General features: G+C 36.8%; 1 protein-coding gene across 1 annotated transcript; it reads left to right on the forward strand.

The window, feature by feature from the left end:
* The first annotated feature begins 733 nt into the window (after window positions 1-733).
* LOC117923440 (katanin p80 WD40 repeat-containing subunit B1 homolog) lies at window positions 734-21,600 on the forward strand. The gene is made up of 18 exons (XM_034841723.1): window positions 734-1,009; window positions 1,591-1,721; window positions 3,136-3,253; window positions 3,585-3,811; window positions 3,895-3,997; window positions 9,120-9,190; window positions 13,380-13,454; window positions 13,533-13,676; window positions 13,777-13,957; window positions 15,029-15,553; window positions 16,480-16,536; window positions 16,611-16,813; window positions 17,874-17,999; window positions 18,365-18,439; window positions 18,560-18,672; window positions 19,794-19,910; window positions 20,004-20,072; window positions 21,165-21,600. The coding sequence occupies exons 1-18, from the start codon at window positions 985-987 to the stop codon at window positions 21,223-21,225; spliced, it is 2,421 nt and encodes an 806-aa protein (XP_034697614.1). The 5' UTR covers window positions 734-984; the 3' UTR covers window positions 21,226-21,600.
* Window positions 21,601-21,841: the final 241 nt, after the last annotated feature.

Consider the following 21,841-nt stretch of genomic DNA (forward strand, 5'->3'; position numbering starts at 1 on the left):
TCATGCATGACCATCCTCTCTATAAATGTGTGCTGCTGAGACATTCCCTAATCCTGAGACACAATCTGTCTGTAGACGCCACCAACCCCACCACCGCCACAACACGCCTCGAGGCGCTTGACTGGCTCTTGCAGTGGCAATAGGATAATGCATCGATGTTTAGACCAGGGCCTCACAGGACAAATTTTAATGACCATATATAATATTTTTCTAGCATGGTCCCTACGCAATGGTGAGGCGTGATTTTAAAATTTGTCCCACAAGAAACCAAGAGGTCTGGTCAGTAAAATGTCATGTAATGTCTGGTCATCACATCTTTCATTTTCTTATCTTCGGTTACAACCAACGAACAAGACGTTCTCATGCAAATCTGGTCTTAAACTAACGTATACTCCAAAAGGGTTTACACCCAATTACAATTGGGTTCATTTTTTTTAAGGCTATTTTTTAGGAAATCCAGAATGGAAGTAATCATTGTAAAGGGAATGACGTGGAAATGAGTGGACGTATTTATAATTATACTAAGCTTGAAAAAAATTTGAATTTTATTTTTGATTTTTGTCCGCGTGGTGGACTTGGAGCGCCAAAAATGAATATTCTTTCTGAATTTGTACGCCACTAAATATAAAACAATAAAAACAAAAAGAAAATAAAAAAAAAAGGAGAAAAATTTGGGGGCGCAAGTTGATTAGGTGTAATGAGTAGGGAAGTCGAGGATCCAAACGGAATGGAAGGGAGGGGCAGATTGGTCAAAGCGCGTGGAACACCTTAAACCTCCAGGATGGTCTGATTGCAATTCCAGTCTTCACTTTTGTCTCCGGGGTTCAATCTCTGTTATACCTTTTCCGATTCCCATCTGAATCCAATTCCGATTCTAGTTCTGGTTCCGACGCCGAAGTTGATTCACTTGAATTTCGCAGTCCTTCACTGCTCCGATCTCGTCTTTTTCAGCTCTGGTGTCGGGGGAGCTCGGCTTTGTCGGAAATGGCCAAGCGCGGATATAAGCTGCGTATCCTTTTTTGGTTTTGGTGGAAAGGGTTTGGTTGGGAACTAGCTATGTGTTTTGCTAATTTTGAGCAAATTCTAGGTTTTTTTTTTTTTTTGGTTGTTTGTGTTTGAGCTCCTCAGCTGTTTCTGAAACTGAAAAGCTATTTGTTTGTGGATCTGATTGCGATTCATTTGGAGCAGCGTTCCACTGAATTTTATTTTTCTTGGAAAATATTATACTCTGGTTGCTGAGAAAATGTAGGAAAAGAAAGAAGGAATCTGGCTTTTGGATCTTGGTGGTCCGTTTGGTTGCTCGGGAATTGGGTTATTCATCAGTTTTGGAAAACTGAAACCTCCACTAGCTGAAGATGAATTTCTGAAGACGAAAATTTTGTACTTTTTTCTTTTTTAAAAAATAAAATTCCTAGATTTTCAGCATGTGGAACCTGAGGAAACAAATTATACTCAACTAGTCCCTTTTCGATCATCTGAATGAGCTTGATAGAGTTTTCATTTTCAGACGAAAATTTTGTTTTGATTTTCTTTTTTAGAGTTATGTTGGTATGTGTTATGCATTTGTTTTCTTGACCAAATTGAACATAGAGGAATTTGTGGCTCATACTACAAATGTGAACTGTCTAAATATTGGAAAGAAGGCGTGCCGACTTCTTATATCTGGAGGAGATGATCATAAAGTGAATCTTTGGGCGATCGGGAAGCCTACTTCTTTAATGGTCAGTTGAAACGTTGAATTCCTCTTTCTTTGATTCCTAATAGAAAATTATAGATAATTTAGTAGGTCCATTTTGTTTCAAAGTGTTGTAGGTACCTTAATAACTTTAATTACCAAGGTTTTTGTTTTGGGGAGGTCCCACTGCTTTGAACCCAGTTACTGATAATGGCCAGCAAGTACCTAAAATAAGATTCTGTTTGGTAGGTTTCCTTGTTGAAAGGTATAGTTAATTTGGGAGGTGCAATTGTGTTGCAAAGAGATAGGGTGTTAATTTCTTTAGTTACCAAGGTGTATGTTGTGGGGGAAGCCCTACTACTTTGAACCCAGTTACTAATGAGTGATGACTATAATCAAGTATCTGGAATAAGGTTTCCCCTTTTTGGCAGCAGAGATGAAATTGGTTTATGAAAAATCTTATTGTCAAAACTAAAACCACAGACATGGTTGGTTTGGATAATTCTCAATTATCAAAGTACTTGTATTTTTTTCAAATGAAAAGGCTGTCTTTTTATTTTATTTTCTAAAAATGAACAATTTTCTGTATTTCCATTTCCCCCCGTTACTTAAATAGAAACCAGTTCTCAGTTCGATACCAGATGGGTCGATATTTTATTAGCTCTGGCAATCTTAGGAAAATGACCAAGGATCTTCTTTAAGAAAGAACATGGAGGAAATGCAAAACCCACGGTACCCACAATTCAATTATAAGACTAGTGGTTTATGTGGTTTGCTGATTTGGGCTACGTCCACTGGCAATTTGGCGGGAGATTACATCTAACTTTGAATCGAGGATTACCATATTGATGGATGCCTTCCTGTTACTCAGGTAAACCTACCCACCACCATGTCGTAGCCCATCTGAAACCCATACTTGTGGATATACTGCAACCTGCTTCTTTATTGCAACCTAACTTCAATTCCACTGTCACATCTGTACCATTGCATAATGGCATCATTTGATGAACCTTGACCCCATGGGCTTTTTTCATGAGTTGCTGCTACACCAAGAGTGCAACAAAGCTAGGGAGAGGACGGAGTTCTACTCTAAGGACTGCATTGTTCCCCTCTTCTCTCATATTCTGAAAACTGTTTCATTCCTTTTATACTAGGTAGTATAAAATTACTTGGTAGTTAATTTCCAAAAGAACAGTTTGTGTGCTAGCCATTGTCTTCCAAATCTTAGGAAAGAAGCCGTGTGATACTTTTGCCTATCTCCTGTGTTGAACTTTTTGTGGGAATTTTTTATTTTCATCCAGCCTTTGGTTACAATAGTTGCAGATTATTGAACTAAAGGTACTGTTTTGTTCACTGTTACACTTCACTTCTGGTGTCAAATGTCTATTATGGCATGGAGTTAAACTTGGGTAGAAGCTTTGGATGACCAAACAAGGATGTCTTTTTGTGTAAATTTGCAGAGCCTGTGTGGTCACACAAGTCCAGTTGAATCTGTAACTTTTGATTCAGCAGAGGTTTTGGTGGCTGCTGGAGCTTCTACTGGTGTGATTAAGCTGTGGGACTTGGAAGAAGCAAAGAGTGAGTTGACTGATTTTTTTTAATTCCTTAAATGATATTGAAGTCCTACTTTAAACATGTTGTTTCTTGGTTCTATTTTATGGAGATATGACAACAAAAAGATAAAAACTCATTAGACATGAACTTTAGACTAACTTATCAAAAAAAGAAAAAAAAGAAATGCACTTTAGACTAATGTCACTTACTTGGTGGGTGTGGTTGATTCTCAACTCCAAGTTTTTACTTTGGTGGATTCGGGCTGGCTGACCAGCAGTCTTTTAGTGTAACAGTTGTGGTATGAATCACATGCTTGTAAACTTCTAATATGGTTGCTATTGTTCTTGAAGTATAGTGGTTCGCACTCTTACTGGACACAGGTCCAATTGCACTGCTGTCGAATTCCATCCATTTGGGGAATTTTTTGCTTCTGGTTCGCTTGACACTAATCTAAAAGTCTGGGACATCAGAAAGAAAGGATGCATTCACACATACAAGGGCCATACTCGAGGAATTAGTACTATTAGATTCACTCCTGATGGTCGTTGGGTAGTTTCTGGTGGATTCGACAATGTTGTAAAGGTAATATGGAGCTCATTGTCAGCTGTATAGTAAGCTGGCTGTTCACTCTCTTTAATAACTGAATCTGTGTCTCTTTTAAACAGGTATGGGATCTTACTGCTGGAAAGCTCTTGCATGATTTTAAATTCCATGAAGGACATATTCGATCCATAGACTTCCATCCCCTTGAGTTTCTTTTGGCCACAGGTGTGTATGCCATTCCTATGTGGGTGTTTCACATTTGTCCGTTTGCATGTTATCATATTTTTTCATAGTTCTTGGCTTCTCCTTCACATCATCCAAACATTTAGTTGATAACCACTTTGTTCATCTTTGTGTCTTGACTTAGTATATGTTTCTATAAAAGCAGATCAGACATTTGGGGCAAGGTCACCTTAGGAATCCTGGTATAAGGGGAAAAATGATCTATGCGTAGCCAGGGCCACTCTCATTAACAGAAAACCTTATTAGAATGCAATTTCAACAGTTCAACATCCATTTGTTCAGGAGCAGCAATATGGTGCATCATCTAAGGAATTCTAGATCACATAAGAAAAGAACTGTCAGATTCATGTTCTTGTATCATATCAGATGGGAAGAGCAAAGGAGCCTTGAAGCCTAAAATCCATCAGGGACTCTTGAATCTGCAAGGAAAATAAAACAAACTTGTTGTATGATTGATCAACCTTGTGAATCCTGTTTTTATTCATGGTGCCCTATTTAGAGTCATAATCAGATAATATTTGAAACCTTGCAAAATCTTCCTCCTCCAATATCATATCCTATAAAGTTTTAAATTTGGCTGCAATAAAAATTACTAGAAGAAAGAAACGACAACAAATAAATCTTGAAAACAAAAAGTAAAAATAAAACAAAATAAAATTTTTGATCCTGCATTGGGTTGGGTTGGTCAAAGTAGATTAACTTAAATAGCTGACAGAGATTGTTGATTTTGGGTGCTTGATTAAATTAAAGTTAGTGTGGATTGTGGACCTTTTAGAAGCCATATTTAAGAATTTGGCATTAGAGACCTATTTATCCTCAATGAGGCTCTTCTTGGCAAGTAGAGTTAGAGGTTTTCTTTAGAAAGATGGCCTATGTGAATCAGGTTATCATAGGGAAGTTTGGAGGAAAGTGTAGTTGGTGTTCTTGTTAGGTGAGGGATGGGTTTAGGGCAGGGTTGTAGGTGATAAATGGAGATTGGAAATCATTTAAGAGGGTGTTTGGTAAATCAATTTAATGACTTAATGTGACTTAATAACTTAATTTAAGTCATTAAGTAAATCAAATATGTTTGGTAAAATAACTTAATATCATAACTTAAAATAAAAAATAACTTTAATTATTAAGTTAAAATAGTTAACTTATTCTTAATATCAAATCTCTTTTTACTTCATTTGTCCATTTTTAGTGAGAGTATATTTTATAACCATGACCTTACATTCACAACTCTTCTTTTCTAGTAAATATTTTTGTAGTTATTTTATGCATCTATAATACTTAAAATATGTATGTTTAACAAATAAATTTATTGCTTAAAATTAGTGAAAGTATAAATATCAGTTAAAATTAATGAGGGTAAATATATCAACTTGATTATTTAGAATAAATTTTAAGTAAGCTTTACCAAACAACTTTAATATTGAAAATAAATATTAAGTAATAAGTTTTAAGTCAACAACTTAAGAATAATTTAACTTAAAATTAACTTAAGCCATTAAGTAATGAGTATTAAGTTTTATCAAATACCCTCTAGAGTTGAACTTGTTTATTATAGATGGGGACAAAATGAAATTCTAGAAGGATGTTTCTTCCCCTTGCTATATATATATATTTTTTGATGGGTAAATAGCAATATATTAAAAACAAGTCACTCCAAAAAAAGTGCCCCAAAGTACACAAGAAGCATACAAAGGGCATTTCTTTCCCTTGCTATATGCTATAGTTACATCGAAAGATGGTCGGGAGGCAGTTATGTGGGAAGAGCCAGGAGAGGGAGTGATGTAGGACAACCCTAGGATGGTTGCCTACACTTAAGGGTAGGTGGGCTAGAGTTTTATTTTTAGGGTGTAAGAAGAGGAATAAAGAATAAATTTTATGATAGAGAAAAATACAAGATAAGAAATAGAAAAAAAGAAAAAAAAAATAACGAAGAAAAGATCGAAAACCTTAGAGTCTCACTAAGGCCTTATAGGAGTCTCACTTAGAAGAAAATCAATGGAGTCTCACCATTGAGGGTTGTAACCTTGCAATGGAAAAAAATATAATATTATTAATATCAATCATCCCTTTGATTTACATTGATTTGCCTATTTATAGGGTTCTCTAAGAAATCCAAAGTTTATTAGGACTTTAATAACCTATTATGATTCTAATTCTGATTATAACATTCAAAGTTTACTAGGACTCTAATAACCTATCATGATTCAAATTCAAATTATATTATAACTTAACTAGCTAATCCTAATTAGACTCCAGCAAATGATAATCCTAATTTTTTTTTTTTGATCAATAAGTATATAATTGTATTGCTATGATAATCCTAATTTAATTCCAAGTAATGCTAATCCTACTTTAATTGCAATTAATACTAATTCCCTTTCGTGATATATATCTTGGAGATTCATCCTCATTAATTCCCCCCGACTTGAAAAAAACTCGGCCTCGAGTTTTAGTGATTTTCCACGGTCAATTGAAATTCCAAACAATGCCTTCCACTATTTTTTTCTTCGTTGTCTCTTTACCGTGCTAAGACATGATCTCAATATCTCTTGAACTTGCAAGACAAATACTAGACTTAGAAAAACTTTTGATGTTGTAAAACAAGTTGATAATTTTCGAAATAATTATGTATCTTCAACAAGCTTGTGGAAAGTTGCTTCCCATACTCTTCTTGTAAATTGTCTTGTAAAAGAATAAGATTCTTAAATTCCCTGTGTTCAAAAGAAATTTCAACAGATCCTTCATGTTTGCCACCACTCATGATAATGTTTGGCCTTGGGAAGTCAAGCATCGATTTTTCTGAAGCTTCTACAACTTCTTTGAGCTCTTCTACTGGTTGATTTAGGATTAGTTCCATCACCTCTTGCTTTCTAGATTCATCATTGGTGATTTCTTCCTCTTTCCAGTAACTTTGACTTGCTTTTTAGTAAGAGTATTTGATGGCTTTTCGAGTTTCAAGGATGCTAATTTTTCCTCTGGTTGCTTATGTGGTGGAATTTCCTTCATTGGGCGAAGGATCTTCTTAAGCCCATTGTGCACAAGTGTGTAAGTGTTCTCATATCCATCATGTTGGACCCTTTCATAAAAAAGCCATGGACTTCCAAGCATAATATGGGCAACTTTCATCAGCAAAACATCACACCATGCTGATAACTCAAAATTATTATTGAAATTAAACGTCACTAGACAACGAGAGCTCACCAAAATAGACGTGTCATTTACCCATGCTATTTGATAGGGATTTGGATGAACTTCTAACTTTAGATTAAGCTTCTCAACAAATTCCTTTGAAGCTAGATTGAAACAACTACCTCCATCAATAATCAAAGTACATAGTTTCCCTTGGCAAGCACCATGAGTTCGGAAGATGCTAGTACATCGCTAATCCTCCTTTTCATTTAGCCTTGGTATGTTTACCTATGGTTGCATAAAAAAGTTGTAGCCTTCAACCATATTTGCATATGTTGCTCCACTCCTCAATTACATATGCCTTCATGTCCAGAATTTTTGCTCTGACACTAAAATTGATGTAGGACAACCCTAGGATGGTTGCTTACACTCAAGGGTAGGTGTGCTAGAGTTTTATTTTTAGGGTGTAAGAAGAGGAACAAAGAATAAATTTTATGGTAGAGAAAAATATAAGATAAGAAATAGAAAAAAAAAAAAAAAAAAAAACAACGAAGAAAAGATCGAAAACCTTAGAGTCTTACTAAGGCCTTATAGGAGTCTCATTATTGAGGGTTGCAACCTTGTAATGAAAGAAAACCTAATATTATTAATATCAATCATCCCTTTGATTTACATTGATTAGCTTATTTATAGGCTTCTCTAAGAAATCAAAAGTCTACTAGGACTCTAATAACCTATTATGATTCTAATTCTGATTATAACATCCAAAGTCTACTAGGACTCTAATAACCTATCATGATTCAAATTCTAATTATATTATAACTTAACTAGCTAATCCTAATTAGACTCCAACAAATGATAATCCTCCAAGTAATACTAATCCTACTTTAATTGCAACTAATACTAATTCTCTTTCTTGATATATATCTTGGAGATTCATCCTCATTAAGGAGGGCATTGGAGATCCTATTACTTAAGATCGTTTCATGACTAGGCTGAAAAGTATTGAAGCGCTCCTTTCAAGGCTACATGATAGATCCATGAAAAAAGATGGAGAGACATGGTGGTGTGGAAGTAGTCAGATAGCATAGGTGCTTCACCTGTGGAGTTAGTTTGGAATTTTTGAGTTCCAATGAAAGTGAGGTTCTTTGCTTGGGAAGCAGCTTGGGGGAAGATTGTGACGTTGGATTAGTTACAAAGGAGAGGTTGAATCTTGGTGAATGGATATTTTCTTTGCAAAGATGAAAAAGAAGTAATTGGTCATATTCTCCTTCATGATGCTAAAATAAGGATTTTATGGCAAACTGTGTATTCTCTTTGTTTGGTACAGAGTGGATGTTGCCTTTGTCAGTTTGAGAGATTCTTTTAAGTTGGCATGAAACTTTTGTAGCAATGAAGTAAAGGAAGGCATGGAGCACTACTCCTTGGTTGTTTATTTTGAACTTTGTATATCATTTGATAATGTGGAACATATTGATTGGACTCTTAAAATCTCATTTCTGTGTACTTGGGCTGGAGTGTTCAAAGATAAGACTTTAATGTTTATGTTTTAGGTTTTGTTTATTGGTTGGGTGCTACTATAATAGGTGAAGTGAGGGAGTTTTTGTTTCCTTTGTTTGTTCTTTTTTCTTTCATTTCCATGTTTCAGCTGTTGTATACTCCATCGACTCTGCCTATCAACACCACCCCCCCCACCAAAAAAAAAAAAAAGGGAAAAAAAAAAAATCTTTCTACTTTGGTGTGTCCTTTTTGCTAGGCGCTGTTAATAATAGTTTTTTGATTGCCCAAGAGGAAAAGAGTTTGTTTGATAGTTCATGGGAAGTCAGCAACATATATTTTGTTGATTTGTGCATGGTTTGTACAGCTGCTACATATTTACAATGCCCTATGTGATTGCCAGTGAAGTTCTGTAATTAAGCATTTATTTTTTCAGTTTATACAAGTGTTAAGTTTTTGTAGTATATAAATGGTTTTCCAGGTTCAGCAGATAGAACTGTAAAATTCTGGGATTTGGAAACCTTTGAACTGATTGGATCTGCCAGACCTGAGGTACATTAGCTTATGTTTCTCTAAATTGAACTCAGATACGGAATATTTTGAAGATTCTCTTTAGAACATTTTTAATTTCAGGAATAACTGCTCTTAGAAGAAGAATTGTGAGAAAGAATTATTTACTTTACTGCCTGAGTAGCCTTTGAAAGGCTCAAATTTTGAATTTTAAAATTTTGGTGTTCAGGTGTTACGATATTATTTAATACATAAAGTAGTGTTTCATAATTTTTTAGGTCCCAAATTCAAAGACAAACAGTTCAGTTATTACACGATATTGAGTCTCACTGCAGAAATTTGCATTGGGTTAATGCATTGAAATTCTTGTTGCATGCATCCCTCCATTATAAATTTAAGAATTTTATTAAGATTGCTTGGTGATATACATGGGAGTGTTACCAAAAAAGAGGCTGTCTCTAGTTTAATCAAGAAATGCTTCTTGGATATCCATGGATATATTATTTTTGTTATATTTTTTTTTGTAGGTAAATAAGAGCTTGTATTAGAAACGCCTAGAAGGCTAGAAGCGGTGAAAAAAGTATATATGAAGTATACAAACATTGCCCAAGAAGCTAGGCAAAAAGAAAGACAAAAAACCATTCTCCTAATTAGACAAAAAACCACTCTATAAAATCAATCATGTACAAAGAATGATCCTCTAAAAACACCCTAGCCCAATTCACAAAAGTGTACAAAAAAGAATTTTTTAAAGCTTGGTCAGACTGTTCAATCTCATTGAACACGCTTTCATTTCTTTCCTTCCATAAGGTCCACATTAAGCAAAGAGGGGCAGCCCTCCAAGCCTTTTCCCTTCTCTTACTCACAAAAGCTCCATGCCAACCAATCAAATTCCTTTTAATTGAGGAGTGCAAGACCCATTGCGCACCAAATAGAGAAAAAAGCAAGCTCCATAGCATTGTAGCCTTCTTACAAAATAGGATCAAGTGGTTAATAGTTTCTTCTTCCTCTTTACACAAGTAACACCTAGTCGACATATTCCAACCCCTTCTTTTGAGCTGATCAATGGTTAAAATTATGTTCCAAGACATTTTCGAAGCAAAAAAGCTTACCCTCATCGGAGCCTAAGACCTCCAAATAATACTCCAAGGAAAAGGGTTACTAGAGGCTTTTGTGAAGGAGCGGTAGACGATCTAACAGGAAAACAACCATTCTTGCTATCCTTCCAGCTCAAGACATCCTTCACATCTCTATTCAAAACCAAAGGATGTAGTTTTCAGAACAAGCCCTTCACCTCTTCCATCTCCAAATCATTACAATGTCTTGAAAAAAAAGGATTCCAGCTACCCACCTCCCCGCCCTCATCCTAAGCATCTAGCACCCACTCATCCTTGTTAACCTCTAATCGGTATAAATTAGGGAAAACATCTTTCAATGTTTAGTCCTCACACCACAAATTCTTCCAAAATTTGACCTCCCTCCCATTCCCTACGATAAAGCAAGATCTACAAGGAATACCTTCCCATTCTTTTCTAATAGCTTTCCACACCCCCATGTCATAGCCTTCCCTCACTTTTCTCGAACACCACCCTCCTTCCTCTACCCCAAATTTGTCGATGATGACTTGTTTCCACAAAGAACCCCTCTCTACAACAAATCTTCAGTTCCACTTCCCAAGCAAGGCTTTGTTTAGGGCCACAAGATTGCGAATACCTAGGCCTCCCTACTTCAGATCAACACAAATCAAACTCTAATTCAGTGAGTGCGGTTTTTTCTCTAAGGCACCACCGCCCCACAAGAGGTCCGTTTGAATATTTTCAAGCTTTGCGCACACCTTTCTTGGAATGACAAAGATATACAAAATAAATTGGGAGACTTGATAGAGTTCTTTTTATCAAGGTAAGCCTCCGCCCTACTCCCCCCCCCCCCCCCCAAGAGAGATATTGCCTCTTCCACAAGGACAATATTTTGCTGAATCTTTCTTCCACTACGTCCCATACCCTTGAGGATTTGAAAGAGGCACTCAAGGGAAGACCCAAATAAGAAGTGGGAAACTTCCCTAATCTACACCCCGACATTGAAACAACATCCTCCAAAGACTCAATTCTTCCTACAGGGATAACCTCACTTTTATCCTTCTTCACTTTTAAACTAGAAATCACCTCGAACCATAAGAACACCCAACTCAAGTATCTCAGTTGGTCACTGTTGGCCTCACAAAATATTAGTGTGTCATCAGCGAATAGAAGATGGAGCAAATCCCTCCCTTCTCCTCTACTAGCTCCCACCTTAAACCCCTCAATGAAACCCCCACATTTGGCTTTGAGCAACAGTTGGCTGAGAGCCTCCATGACCAAAATGAAGAGATAGGGAGATCACAGGTCGCCTTGTCTCAAGCCCCTAGTGCTGCGAAAAAAGCCTGAAGGGGTTCCATTAATTAAAACTGAGAAGCTAGCTATGGAGATGCACCACCTGATCTAGCTAATTTATCTCTGCCGAAACCCCACCTTAGACATAATTGAAAGAAGGCAGTCCCAATCGACATGGTCAAACGCCTTCTCAATGTCCAATTTTAGAAGGAGACTAGGAAAATTGTCCTTTACCTTGGAGTCTATATCCTCATTTGCAATAAATGCAGTGTCCAGAATCTGCTTATCTTGAATGAAGGTATGCTGTAACTCTGAAATCACCTCCCTTACAACTAGTTTCACCCTATTTGCCAAGACTTTGGCTAGCAACTTGTAAAGGCTTCCAATCAAATTGGTCGGTTTCAAATCTTTCAACTCTTCCGCACCCCTCTTTTTTGGGATTAGAACTAGAAAAATGGAGTTTATACTCCTCTAGAATGTGCCAAGGTGGAAGAAGTCACCAAAGAAAGCCATAATCCTATCTTTGTTAAATTCCTTGGAAAATTGCCAAAATGCCATGGTGAAGCCATCTGGACTTGGCGCTTTGCTGCCAGAGAGGCTGCACAGGGATTCAAATACTAATTCTTTCAAGAAAGACACCTCCAAACTTCTAGACCTTTCTGCCCCCACACCCGTTTTTTGATAACAAAGTCTGATAAGCCCTACACACCCCGGTCTTGATTTCTTCCTCACCAGTTAGATTGACCCCATTAATTTTCACCTTGGATAAACCTAGTATTCTTATCTCTCTCCTTTAGCCAGATTTCCCTAGATTTTTGTCTCTAAGAGGTTTCTTTCATTAAAACCCATTTCTTGTACTCCTCTAAATCCTCCATTCTAGCCTTTGCCTCCTTAATAGACGGGGATTAACTCTCTACTTGGAGTCCCAAAATTGAATTTGAGAAAAGGCTTCTGATTTTCTAACATAGACATTGCCAAAAACTTCTTTATTCCATCTTCTAAGATCCCTTTTAAGAGCCTTCAACTTGTTAGCAAGGCAGTGACTGTTAGACCCTGTAAATGAGTACCGAGTCCACTATTCTCTTACTAGCTCTTTGAACCCATTCGACAAAAGCCACATATTCTCAAAGTGGAAAGGAGTCTTGCCTTTTTTAACCCCTCCACCCTCCAGAGAAATGGGGCAGTGATCAGAAACAATTCTAGGGAGAGCACATTGAAAGACACCCGTAAAATGGTCCTCCCATTTGTTGGAAACTAGAAAGTGGTCCAACCTTGATGCTGCTTGAGAATTAAGACCACCGCACCACGTGAACTGACCACCAGAAATGGACAGATCTTTTAGTCTCAGTTCCTCAATGACCTCAGAGAACCTTCTCATTTCTGTTGTCAAACTGAACTCATTCCTCATCTTGGTTGTATGTACTACAGAGATATTCCAAATACTAAAAATATTTTTCCTCATTGCTTCTCTTCTTTTAGATGAATATCTATGTAAAGAACAGTGTGATTTGATTACATAATCATGACAAGTTTTCCAATTATGTGGAACACTACAGTTGTGGAGTTTCCTGTCATATTTTTCATTCCCAAGGGTGTAAAATATCCTACCAGAGTTAGTTTATTGAAAATAAAAAATAAAGATCTTACCAGAATTAGTTCTGCTAACAATGCCATTTCTTTGTCATGCTTGGCATTGGTTGTTTTCCTTATTTTTCAAATGTTCTATGGTTACCTTTTCTGGTTATTCTTGAGGATCTTTTTGTGTCTTCATCATTTCTTGCAATGAATTTCTCAAAAATAATTTTGAAATAAAAATGAAATTTATCCTACTTTCCTAACAGCGTTATTTTTCTTCTTTCCAGGCTACTGGAGTACGCTCAATTACCTTTCACCCTGATGGAAGAACACTATTTTGTGGACTAGATGATAGTTTGAAGGTTTGAATCTTTTTCCATAGTGAAAATATATAATCTGGAAAAGGGCATAATCTTACTGTTTCCATGCTCAAACTATAGGTTTATTCATGGGAGCCTGTAGTTTGTCATGATGCTGTTGATATGGGTTGGTCAATCCTGGGTGACATCTGTATTCATGAAGGAAAACTTTTGGGTTGCTCATACTATCGAAACTCTGTTGGAGTTTGGGTGGCAGATATTTCGGTAGTTACCTTTACTTCATTTATTTTGAATGATCTTGATTTATTATGTGAGCCTCCAAACCAATCTCAATTCTGATCTTGAAATTTGCCTTCTGTATCAGCAAATTGAGCCATATGGATCTGGTTTGTTATCCAAGAAAAATGGCTGTGTGGAGAGGAAATTTGATCTCCAGGAAAGTCATTCTGTTGAGAAAGTAGGGAGTAGTGTAAGATCTACTTCAGGGTTGCGTAGCATGTCTCCAGATTATGACACTAAAGAGATAAAGAACATATATGTGGATTGTAAGTTATCTTTGGGTTTCTTCTCTCTCTCTCTCACTCTCTCTAACTTTTAAAATTCCGATCTGCTTACAGCATGGTGTACACCTAGCTCTTGGGTGATCTGCTTGACTATTTTCTGAACTGAACTGAACAAGACCTCATTCACATTACTTGTGGTTGGCTACATGAATCCTTTTCTATATCGAACTCTGTCTAGAGTTGTATCTTCTGTAAAGTCCTTGACAATAATTTGTTTCTCACAACCTCTACCCCATTTTTTTTTTAACCTTTTTGCCCTTTTGGGATATACTGTTGAACCATCTTAAACAACTTCCTCCTAGTTTCTTCTCAATCTGTGTGAAACTTCACCTTCTCAAGGATACCTATAAAAAAAAATAAAAAGAACTCCACCTTCTTAAGGATGTGCTCATTTGTTCTATCTTTCCTTGTATTGCTCCTCATCCATTTTAACATCCTTATCTAAGCTACACTCATGATTCCATTATTCTGTAATAGGAAGAATAGCTTGTCTTATATGGCAAATTTTAAGGTTTTCATTTCTTCCTCTCAAAAACATTTAGGGTCCTTGATCATCTGAGTTGTATGTGATACATATTCCAACAGTTCTGATGTAAGCGTAGAATCTCTACTTGAGGCAACACTTGAGTTTTGTATTGCTCAACCTTGAAAGACTTTCTTGTTGATCAATCATGACAGTATATGGGCCTGGTCTAACTGGACAGCAGTCTGGTATAGCACAATTTATGGATGGGATTGGCTTGCACCAACTTGGGCCCAACCTGTCTAGCCTCAAGTAAGTTCTTAAATGCGTTTGGGCCAGCAGCGTTCGAGGCTGGATTGGTTTCTGGTCTGTATAGATTGATAGGGATGGGCCAAAATTAACTCTAATATGCAGACCTAGGTCCAAAAGCATGTGGGCTAAAGTGCTTCCATCAGTCAAATGGGAGGCTTATTTTGCTACACAAGCACACACCAAACAAGGACACATAATGGATTTCTAGTTTTCTGATGTATTTTTATCTTCCTTCTGACTTTTCACTAATTTCTGTTCATTTTTTGTTCCATGGAAAGCTTCTGGTGGAAACTCTGTTGCTTCACAAAAAGTGAGGTCTTTTAACACTCCCAAGGTTTTATTCCCATCGGATTCCGAGGAAATAACAAACCTTCCAACTCAGAAGCACAGTCCTGGAGTAGGCTTGCATGCCAAGACTCAGGGGCGAGCAATTACTAGATCATTTGTTGTGCCAAGTATTGTAACTCGGGATAACTCTGATGGAAAGGACCTAGCCAATTCTAGAAGAGAATCTATCACCCCTGCAAGAGCTAATACTGGCATGTCACTCAAGACGTCTCATATACGGAGGCCTTTGAATAGCAAATATGAGGCAGAGAGGCTGTTGATGGCTGTTGAATCTGGATCTTTTGACAGTATGCCAAATGATTTAGATAGTGCGATGAAGCAAAACTTCCATTCCAGGCTTGTAGTAGACGATGAAGCTAGTGAATCTTGTGAGGAGAAAAATTCTAATATCACAAGTGTTGCTGAGAAGTTTGAAAAAGTTTTATCACCACAGGCATCCTCTAATCAGGAAAACAGTTAAGTTCTTCTAATGCTGCAGCATCTTTCCTTCGCATACCATTTTATGGGCTTTATGGTCATATATTTCAATTATTAATCTAATTACTCTTTTTTGGCTCCTTGTCCTTCTGTTTTCACTTTGCTCTTTTCTGAGTTAAATTATTTACCTCTGATACTCATTTATTGGCCACCAATACCTAGTTTCTTCATTCTTCAGTCTAGATACATATTTTTTAAATTAATGACCAACATGCTGACAGCACCTTCAACCTTTACTATGTCAATTCTCTCACAGGTGCAGTAAATGGTCTTTGACACAGGTTCATAAATCAATATGCCTTGATCCATTCTACTTCTGAATCCTCACAAATCCATCTGTCTTTTATAATGTCCTCTCTTTTCTGGCTATCATTCATCTTATCATCCTCATTTCAGCTACATCCATTTTATAAAATTTTTCTTGGCTGCACAACCTTCTTTATCAAAAAGCATGATCGTTCTTAAGCTGGCTTAATTTTGAAAAAATTAGTTTGCCATGCACATAATGGAGAAACTCTTTGAGATCAAAATATTCCTCTTAAACCTTTGTTATCTTCCACCTAATCATTGCTTTTTGACAAATATTACAGTTAACATACTTTTTGACAAATATCACAGTTGTTAACATACAAGTTCTATTGAACTGTAGGGGCAATTTTGTTGGTAGATCTTTTTTTTCTACCTTCTTATATCTTACATCTGGATGGGTTTATCCCTCTGAAGTTTTTTTTGTGCTTTTGGTCCTCTCTTAACATGAGATGACTCATAGTTATTTATTCAAGCATGGACTAATGGTCTTCATTCCCAATCTTTATTACTATTTTGATGTCAAAGTTTCTTTCTTTTATTCTTTGTCTCTCCCTATTCTTTTGCTGATTACCTCTAATTTTCAATTATGTTTCAGGCAATGAGTCCCTCAATGACAACAAAAGAATAAACTCCATCAAAATTGTCAATGGAGGTATGCATAGAACGCTAGCTGTGTGGTTTTCCAGAATATGATGGATGAAATCTAATTCTTTTAGCATTCCACAGTGGCAGTTGTAGCAGGAAGAACACGAAGTTTGGTTGAGAGGTTTGAAAGACGAGAAAAATTCAATAGCAATGAAGATCAAACAACTAATGTTTCCTCCGACATGATGCCTGAAAGACAAGAAAGGTTCAATAGCAATGATGATCAGACAACTAAAGTTTCCTCTGAAATGATGCCTGAAACAGCTAGAACATCTCCCATGCTGGTAGGTTTGTTGCATCGTTGAAGTAAGCTTTTGTAGACTTTGGATATTGAAGCGTTGAATGTCTGCTACTCTTTTAGTAGATAACATGCAAGGGCACCTCTATTTTGTTTTAAGTTTCAGTTTTAGGATAAAGGTCAGTCAGAAATTACTGAAGTTTCAACCTATGGTTGAGATAGTAAAATTCTTTTAGGAAGGTAGCGTTTCATTAATAAAAAATATTAAGTATCTTTCTTCACTTTGAAAGAAGTAGGCACAGTAAGATGTCATGGTCTTGCAATCTTTCTTGCTTTTATTTGGTTGGTCCATTAGCTTTAATTTTAGCAAGAACTAGTGTTTTTTACCTCACATTGGGCTTGCTTTCTAAGGAGTTTCTAAGGATTTGATTGGTAAGCATTTTTGATCGGTGGTCTTTTTGTTTTGTTGGGGATGCCATTAAATGGGAGGATCTTGCTCTTCCTGAAGGTGTTTGAGAATTAAGGGGTTCATGGTACAGTCAATTGAACATAGTGGGAGGTTATTCTGCCATTATTGAATGGACATCTCCCATTCTCCTGGGTCTAAGCAGATTATTCTTCACATAAGAGAAAATTTGATGCACTCCTCCAAGATGGAAGTTGAGTTAAGTGGGTTCTGAAATCTTCAATGAATGAGCCATCATCCTAGCAAGGAGGGTGACTTACATTCTAGAGGAGTTTAAGTATGCCCTCCTTGATCCATGTGTTTTAATCAGGTTTTGGCCTTTGCACTTTGTTTTCCAGGAATTTCCATTTGCCCTTTTTCCTTTTGCAAAACAATGCCTTGCCCTTCTTTATATTTTCTTTTCCCTCTTCTTTTATACATAGTTGTTTTTTATGGGAAAAAAATGTGGGATAGACTATGCTGTGACAACCACATAATAAAGTAAATGCTGTGGGTAATTAGATATTGGTGCATGCTTGTGAAAAGGTATAGGAGTTACATCTCTCTCACACACACACACTCTCTCTCTCTCACACACACAGTGGCTGTCATGTTTGGAAGATAAACTAAGTCACTCCTCATTGTGCTTGCTTATTAACAGAAGGGACAACCCCAGATCTCTGGAAGGGAGTCAACAGCTGCTAGTGAGGAGAATACCATCAAAGATGTAATTCAAAATCATGATTTATTTATAAGTACACTTCGATCCCGCCTGACAAAATTACAGGTAATTTTAGCTGGTAATTTGAACTGGTATTAGCTTAGCAACAATGTTCAAACTATACTTTGTCATTTATTTCTCAGTTTCCTAGTAGTGACAGATGTACCTAGGTCATGAATAAAGGTGAGCTTTGCAAGTCTGACATGTTCACCTATTCAAACAGTTTTTGCAATGTAGTCTGCTGATTATTTTGCGTCAAAACTGGTTGAGATCATGTGGCAAATATCTTTGCTGCAAAAATGATAAGAAAATAAAAATTGAACTCCATGATTCCTTTTTCCAGTCTATTAGTTGCCTCTTAAATAAAAATTTGTTTCTAGCATGTGTTTTGTTTGAGTTACCAAGATCCTATCTCTATTATGGACTTGCAGGTGGTGCGGCATTTTTGGGAACAGAATGACGTTAAGGGTGCCATCAATGCCTTGAGGAAATTGCCTGATCATTCTGTGGGTATTTATTGAAAGTGTTCATGCATGATGCTTACTGTTTTTTATGGTTCCAATTGCTGAATGATGGTTTTATCCAATGTATTTTGTGTTTTTACCATACATTAACTACTGGTGCAGGTGCAAGCAGATGTGGTCAGTGTTCTCATGGAGAAAATGGAAATTCTCACATTAGATCTATTTTCTTGTTTGCTGCCTGTGCTCATGAGCTTATTGGATAGCAACTTAGAAAGGTAACTGTTTCATATTAAGCTCATGAGCAAAATCATAATAGTAGGTCTTGGAAGACATGGAACCTGGGATTGACATCACCTTAGTGCGGTCTGCACCATGTGCGGGCAGCTGCAACTAGAGTTAGTGAAACTATCTTAACTCAAGAATCTATTCCTGCAATTTCTAATGCTGTCAGATAAGTTCCTGGGCTGTGGACATGAATCCAATCTATCCAATCTTCTCGGTCATAAATTTTAAAACATTTTATGTCCTACATTATTTGTTAAATATACTGAAAGAGTTTGGGTTACGCAGGATCAAGAACTGCCTCAAATTGATCTTGATCCTTCTCTGCTTAACCTCACCAGTCGGCTGCTTTCTAGCAAAAGCTTGAACCATTTCATGCCCCCACACATGTCAAGGTTCTAGTGAGAAACATTTCATTCTATTCATCTAGCAATCAGTTACTTCTTCAAAAATTATTCAGAACTGAAAGATTAAATAGCCAACTCCTATGGTGGATCATAGCTGGGATAAACAGCCTTTTTCTCAGTCAAGATCCATTTGTATGATAAAGGCTTAATTGAAATCTTGTCCATGAGAGTACCCTCTTTTGATGCTGGAGCTTGGTATAGCAAAATTGCAACTTAAATGTTGCAGAGGGAAATCCCAACAGTTGAACCTCAGTCTGGAGCCTAAATTTGTTGGGTTCATGTGAGAGGATAAATAAATATTGAATTTTTTTGTTCCTCCCCCAACAGATGAAGTAAGAAAGCTCAACAACTGTAATCTCTTTTGTTTTCTTAAATTCCGGTCTTCACTGCGACCATATGAGTTTACCCATTTCCTTCTGCTATAAGAAAAGGAACAGGAAAGGACATGAACACTGAAAGATGATGCTTAAGAGATCTTCTATGAATTTTAAACAATTCCTTGGCCATCTTATTGGTTTTGTATTAACATAAACAATTCCTTGACCATCTTATTGGTTTCAGATTAACATGTCACCAAAAATCACTTTTGGTCTTTTTTTTCTCTTTTGGTTTTATTAGCACGTGCAAGATCAACATAAAGCTAGTTCTTCCTGTCTTGGTTTGCCTTTGGATTTGACTGATGCTTTACTAATGTTGCAAATGGACAGGCATGCAAATCTCTCACTTGATATGCTACTGAAGCTTGTAGCAGTCTTTGGGCCTGTAATACACTCAGCCATTTCTGCTCCTCCAGCTATTGGTGTCAATCTTCAGGCAGAGCACAGGTATCAGAAGTTGCCATTATATATGAACATTTTGCTGTTCAGTGTGAAAGATTATCACATGGTTTACTTTCTCATACTTGAAAATTATCACAGGCGTGAATGTTGCAATCAGTGCTTTATCCAGCTACAGAAGATCCAGAAGAATCTTCCAGTAATTATAAGGTAAGCTTGCTGTCTTGAGTTGTAAACTTAAAAATTTGTTACTGTATTAACAGGGTGAGGATGTTACGCCCTGTTCATATTGGCTTCTGAGAGGCCAAAAACACCTTTTTATGTTCAGTAAGAGCTTCTTTATTTGTTTGTGTAATTTTTTTAGAAGATCTAGTGAATTAAAAAAGAGCTTAATAAGGAAGCCAGAAAAATGTTGCTTCTATGACCGAAGCCTAAATCCTCATACACTCTCTTGTGTGTGTATGTGGATGTGGTGGGTGTGAAGATAGTTTTTTGATCATATTTAAAGTGATGGGCTTGTGTGAAACTTTTGTTTGGCTGTATTTCCACAATTCAACCCTCACTGGCCACCTCTATTATCATTAAGGTGCTGGCATTTTTTTTGGTTTCTCCTAATTCAAGTTTTTTAAATGAAAGTGTTAATATTATAGTGCATTACATTATATGGTATGGATATTTGGGACATTTGTGCTATAGATATGTCTTGGTTGTAGGGCTTTCCATGTACCTCTGTCAGTTGCTTTCTACCCATGTCAGATAACAGACCTGTTTCCAGTTCATTGTTACCCTGGTTTTCGACCTTCCTGTGGTCATGTGCTGTGACAAATTTTTGCCCCCCACAATTGAACATATATTTTTTTTCAGGGACTTGGATTCGGCTAGTGGGATGTTATTGTGCTGTTCTTGTTCCACTTATTTAACATTTATTTGGTTTTGCTCTTTAATATGTTGCAATTCTTCCATCTCAATTAGATGATAATCCCTTCTATGGTGGCATTTCTTTCAGGATCATCAGGGGTTAACATTTTTTATGAGTCATTATCTAGAAGTCATAATATTAGTACCCATGTCATAATATACTAAGAATGGAGACATTCCACCAGCAAGTGTCCTATCTATGCTTGTCTTGGTCAGTTGGTCAGTGGGTTCTACATTGCAGTTTGATTGTTCTCATTTTTCTTTTTATAAAATCTGATGTATGGTATGCCTGTTGTTTCAATAGCTTGATTGTTTCTCTTGGCTGTGAATACAACTATCAACAAAAAATTTGAGAAAATTTGATTGCTCATTGTGATGCTGCAGGAGGGGTGGTTTGCTGGCAAAATCAGCTCAGGAATTGAATCTAGTGCTTCAAGAATCATAACCAAAGTTGCTGTTCCATCCTGTTCTTGCCAAAAGCCTAAGGGTGTTGCTGGGCTGTTACAGTTCTACCCTCCGAGTAATAATTTCTCAGACCTCACAATTTTGTCTCGCTGCTTTCCACCTTTTGCTACCACCATTTTTATGCCCCTGTCCATAACTAGCAAGTACAGCTACGAGAGTTTTGTAAGGCAAAAGCTTAAAGACTCATCTTTAAGCTGGTCTTTGTGGCGGTGTGTAAGAGCCATCTAATCTCAATTCTTTGATTATGGACACTATCGATTTGTACATCTAGTGTTTTGTATGTAGTTACATTTGATATACACGACTTTGTATACTGAGCTTGCAATATTCAATGAAATATATTTGGCCCTCTAAATTCTCTGCCCCATTTTTCCTGCTTACGTGTTACCATGAGATAGTTTCTGCATGGAGATTGATTTTCAATAAAAATCTCCCCCTTTTTTCCTTTATCCTTTGTTCACGTCACTAAAATCCAAAGCGCCGCCTGGCAAAATAATGGCCTTCTCACAGTCGCCACCACATGGCTTAAAAAAAATTTAGAAGCACCAATTTTGAGTTTGGTCAAAATGGCCAATATATTAAAAAATAAATAAAAC

The sequence above is a fragment of the Vitis riparia genome, chromosome 10 (assembly GCF_004353265.1).
Source record: "Vitis riparia cultivar Riparia Gloire de Montpellier isolate 1030 chromosome 10, EGFV_Vit.rip_1.0, whole genome shotgun sequence".
Lineage (NCBI taxonomy): Eukaryota > Viridiplantae > Streptophyta > Magnoliopsida > Vitales > Vitaceae > Vitis > Vitis riparia.

What these genes read in the sequence shown, in the direction of transcription:
- LOC117923440 (XM_034841723.1), top strand. Translation starts at nt 985, where the DNA reads ATGGCCAAGCGCGGATATAAGCTGC. An exon ending in GGAAGCCTACTTCTTTAATG is followed by an intron (nt 1,722 to 3,135) that starts GTCAGTTGAAAC and finishes GTAAATTTGCAG; the next exon opens with AGCCTGTGTGGTCACACAAG. An exon ending in CCCGCCTGACAAAATTACAG is followed by an intron (nt 18,000 to 18,364) that starts GTAATTTTAGCT and finishes ATGGACTTGCAG; the next exon opens with GTGGTGCGGCATTTTTGGGA.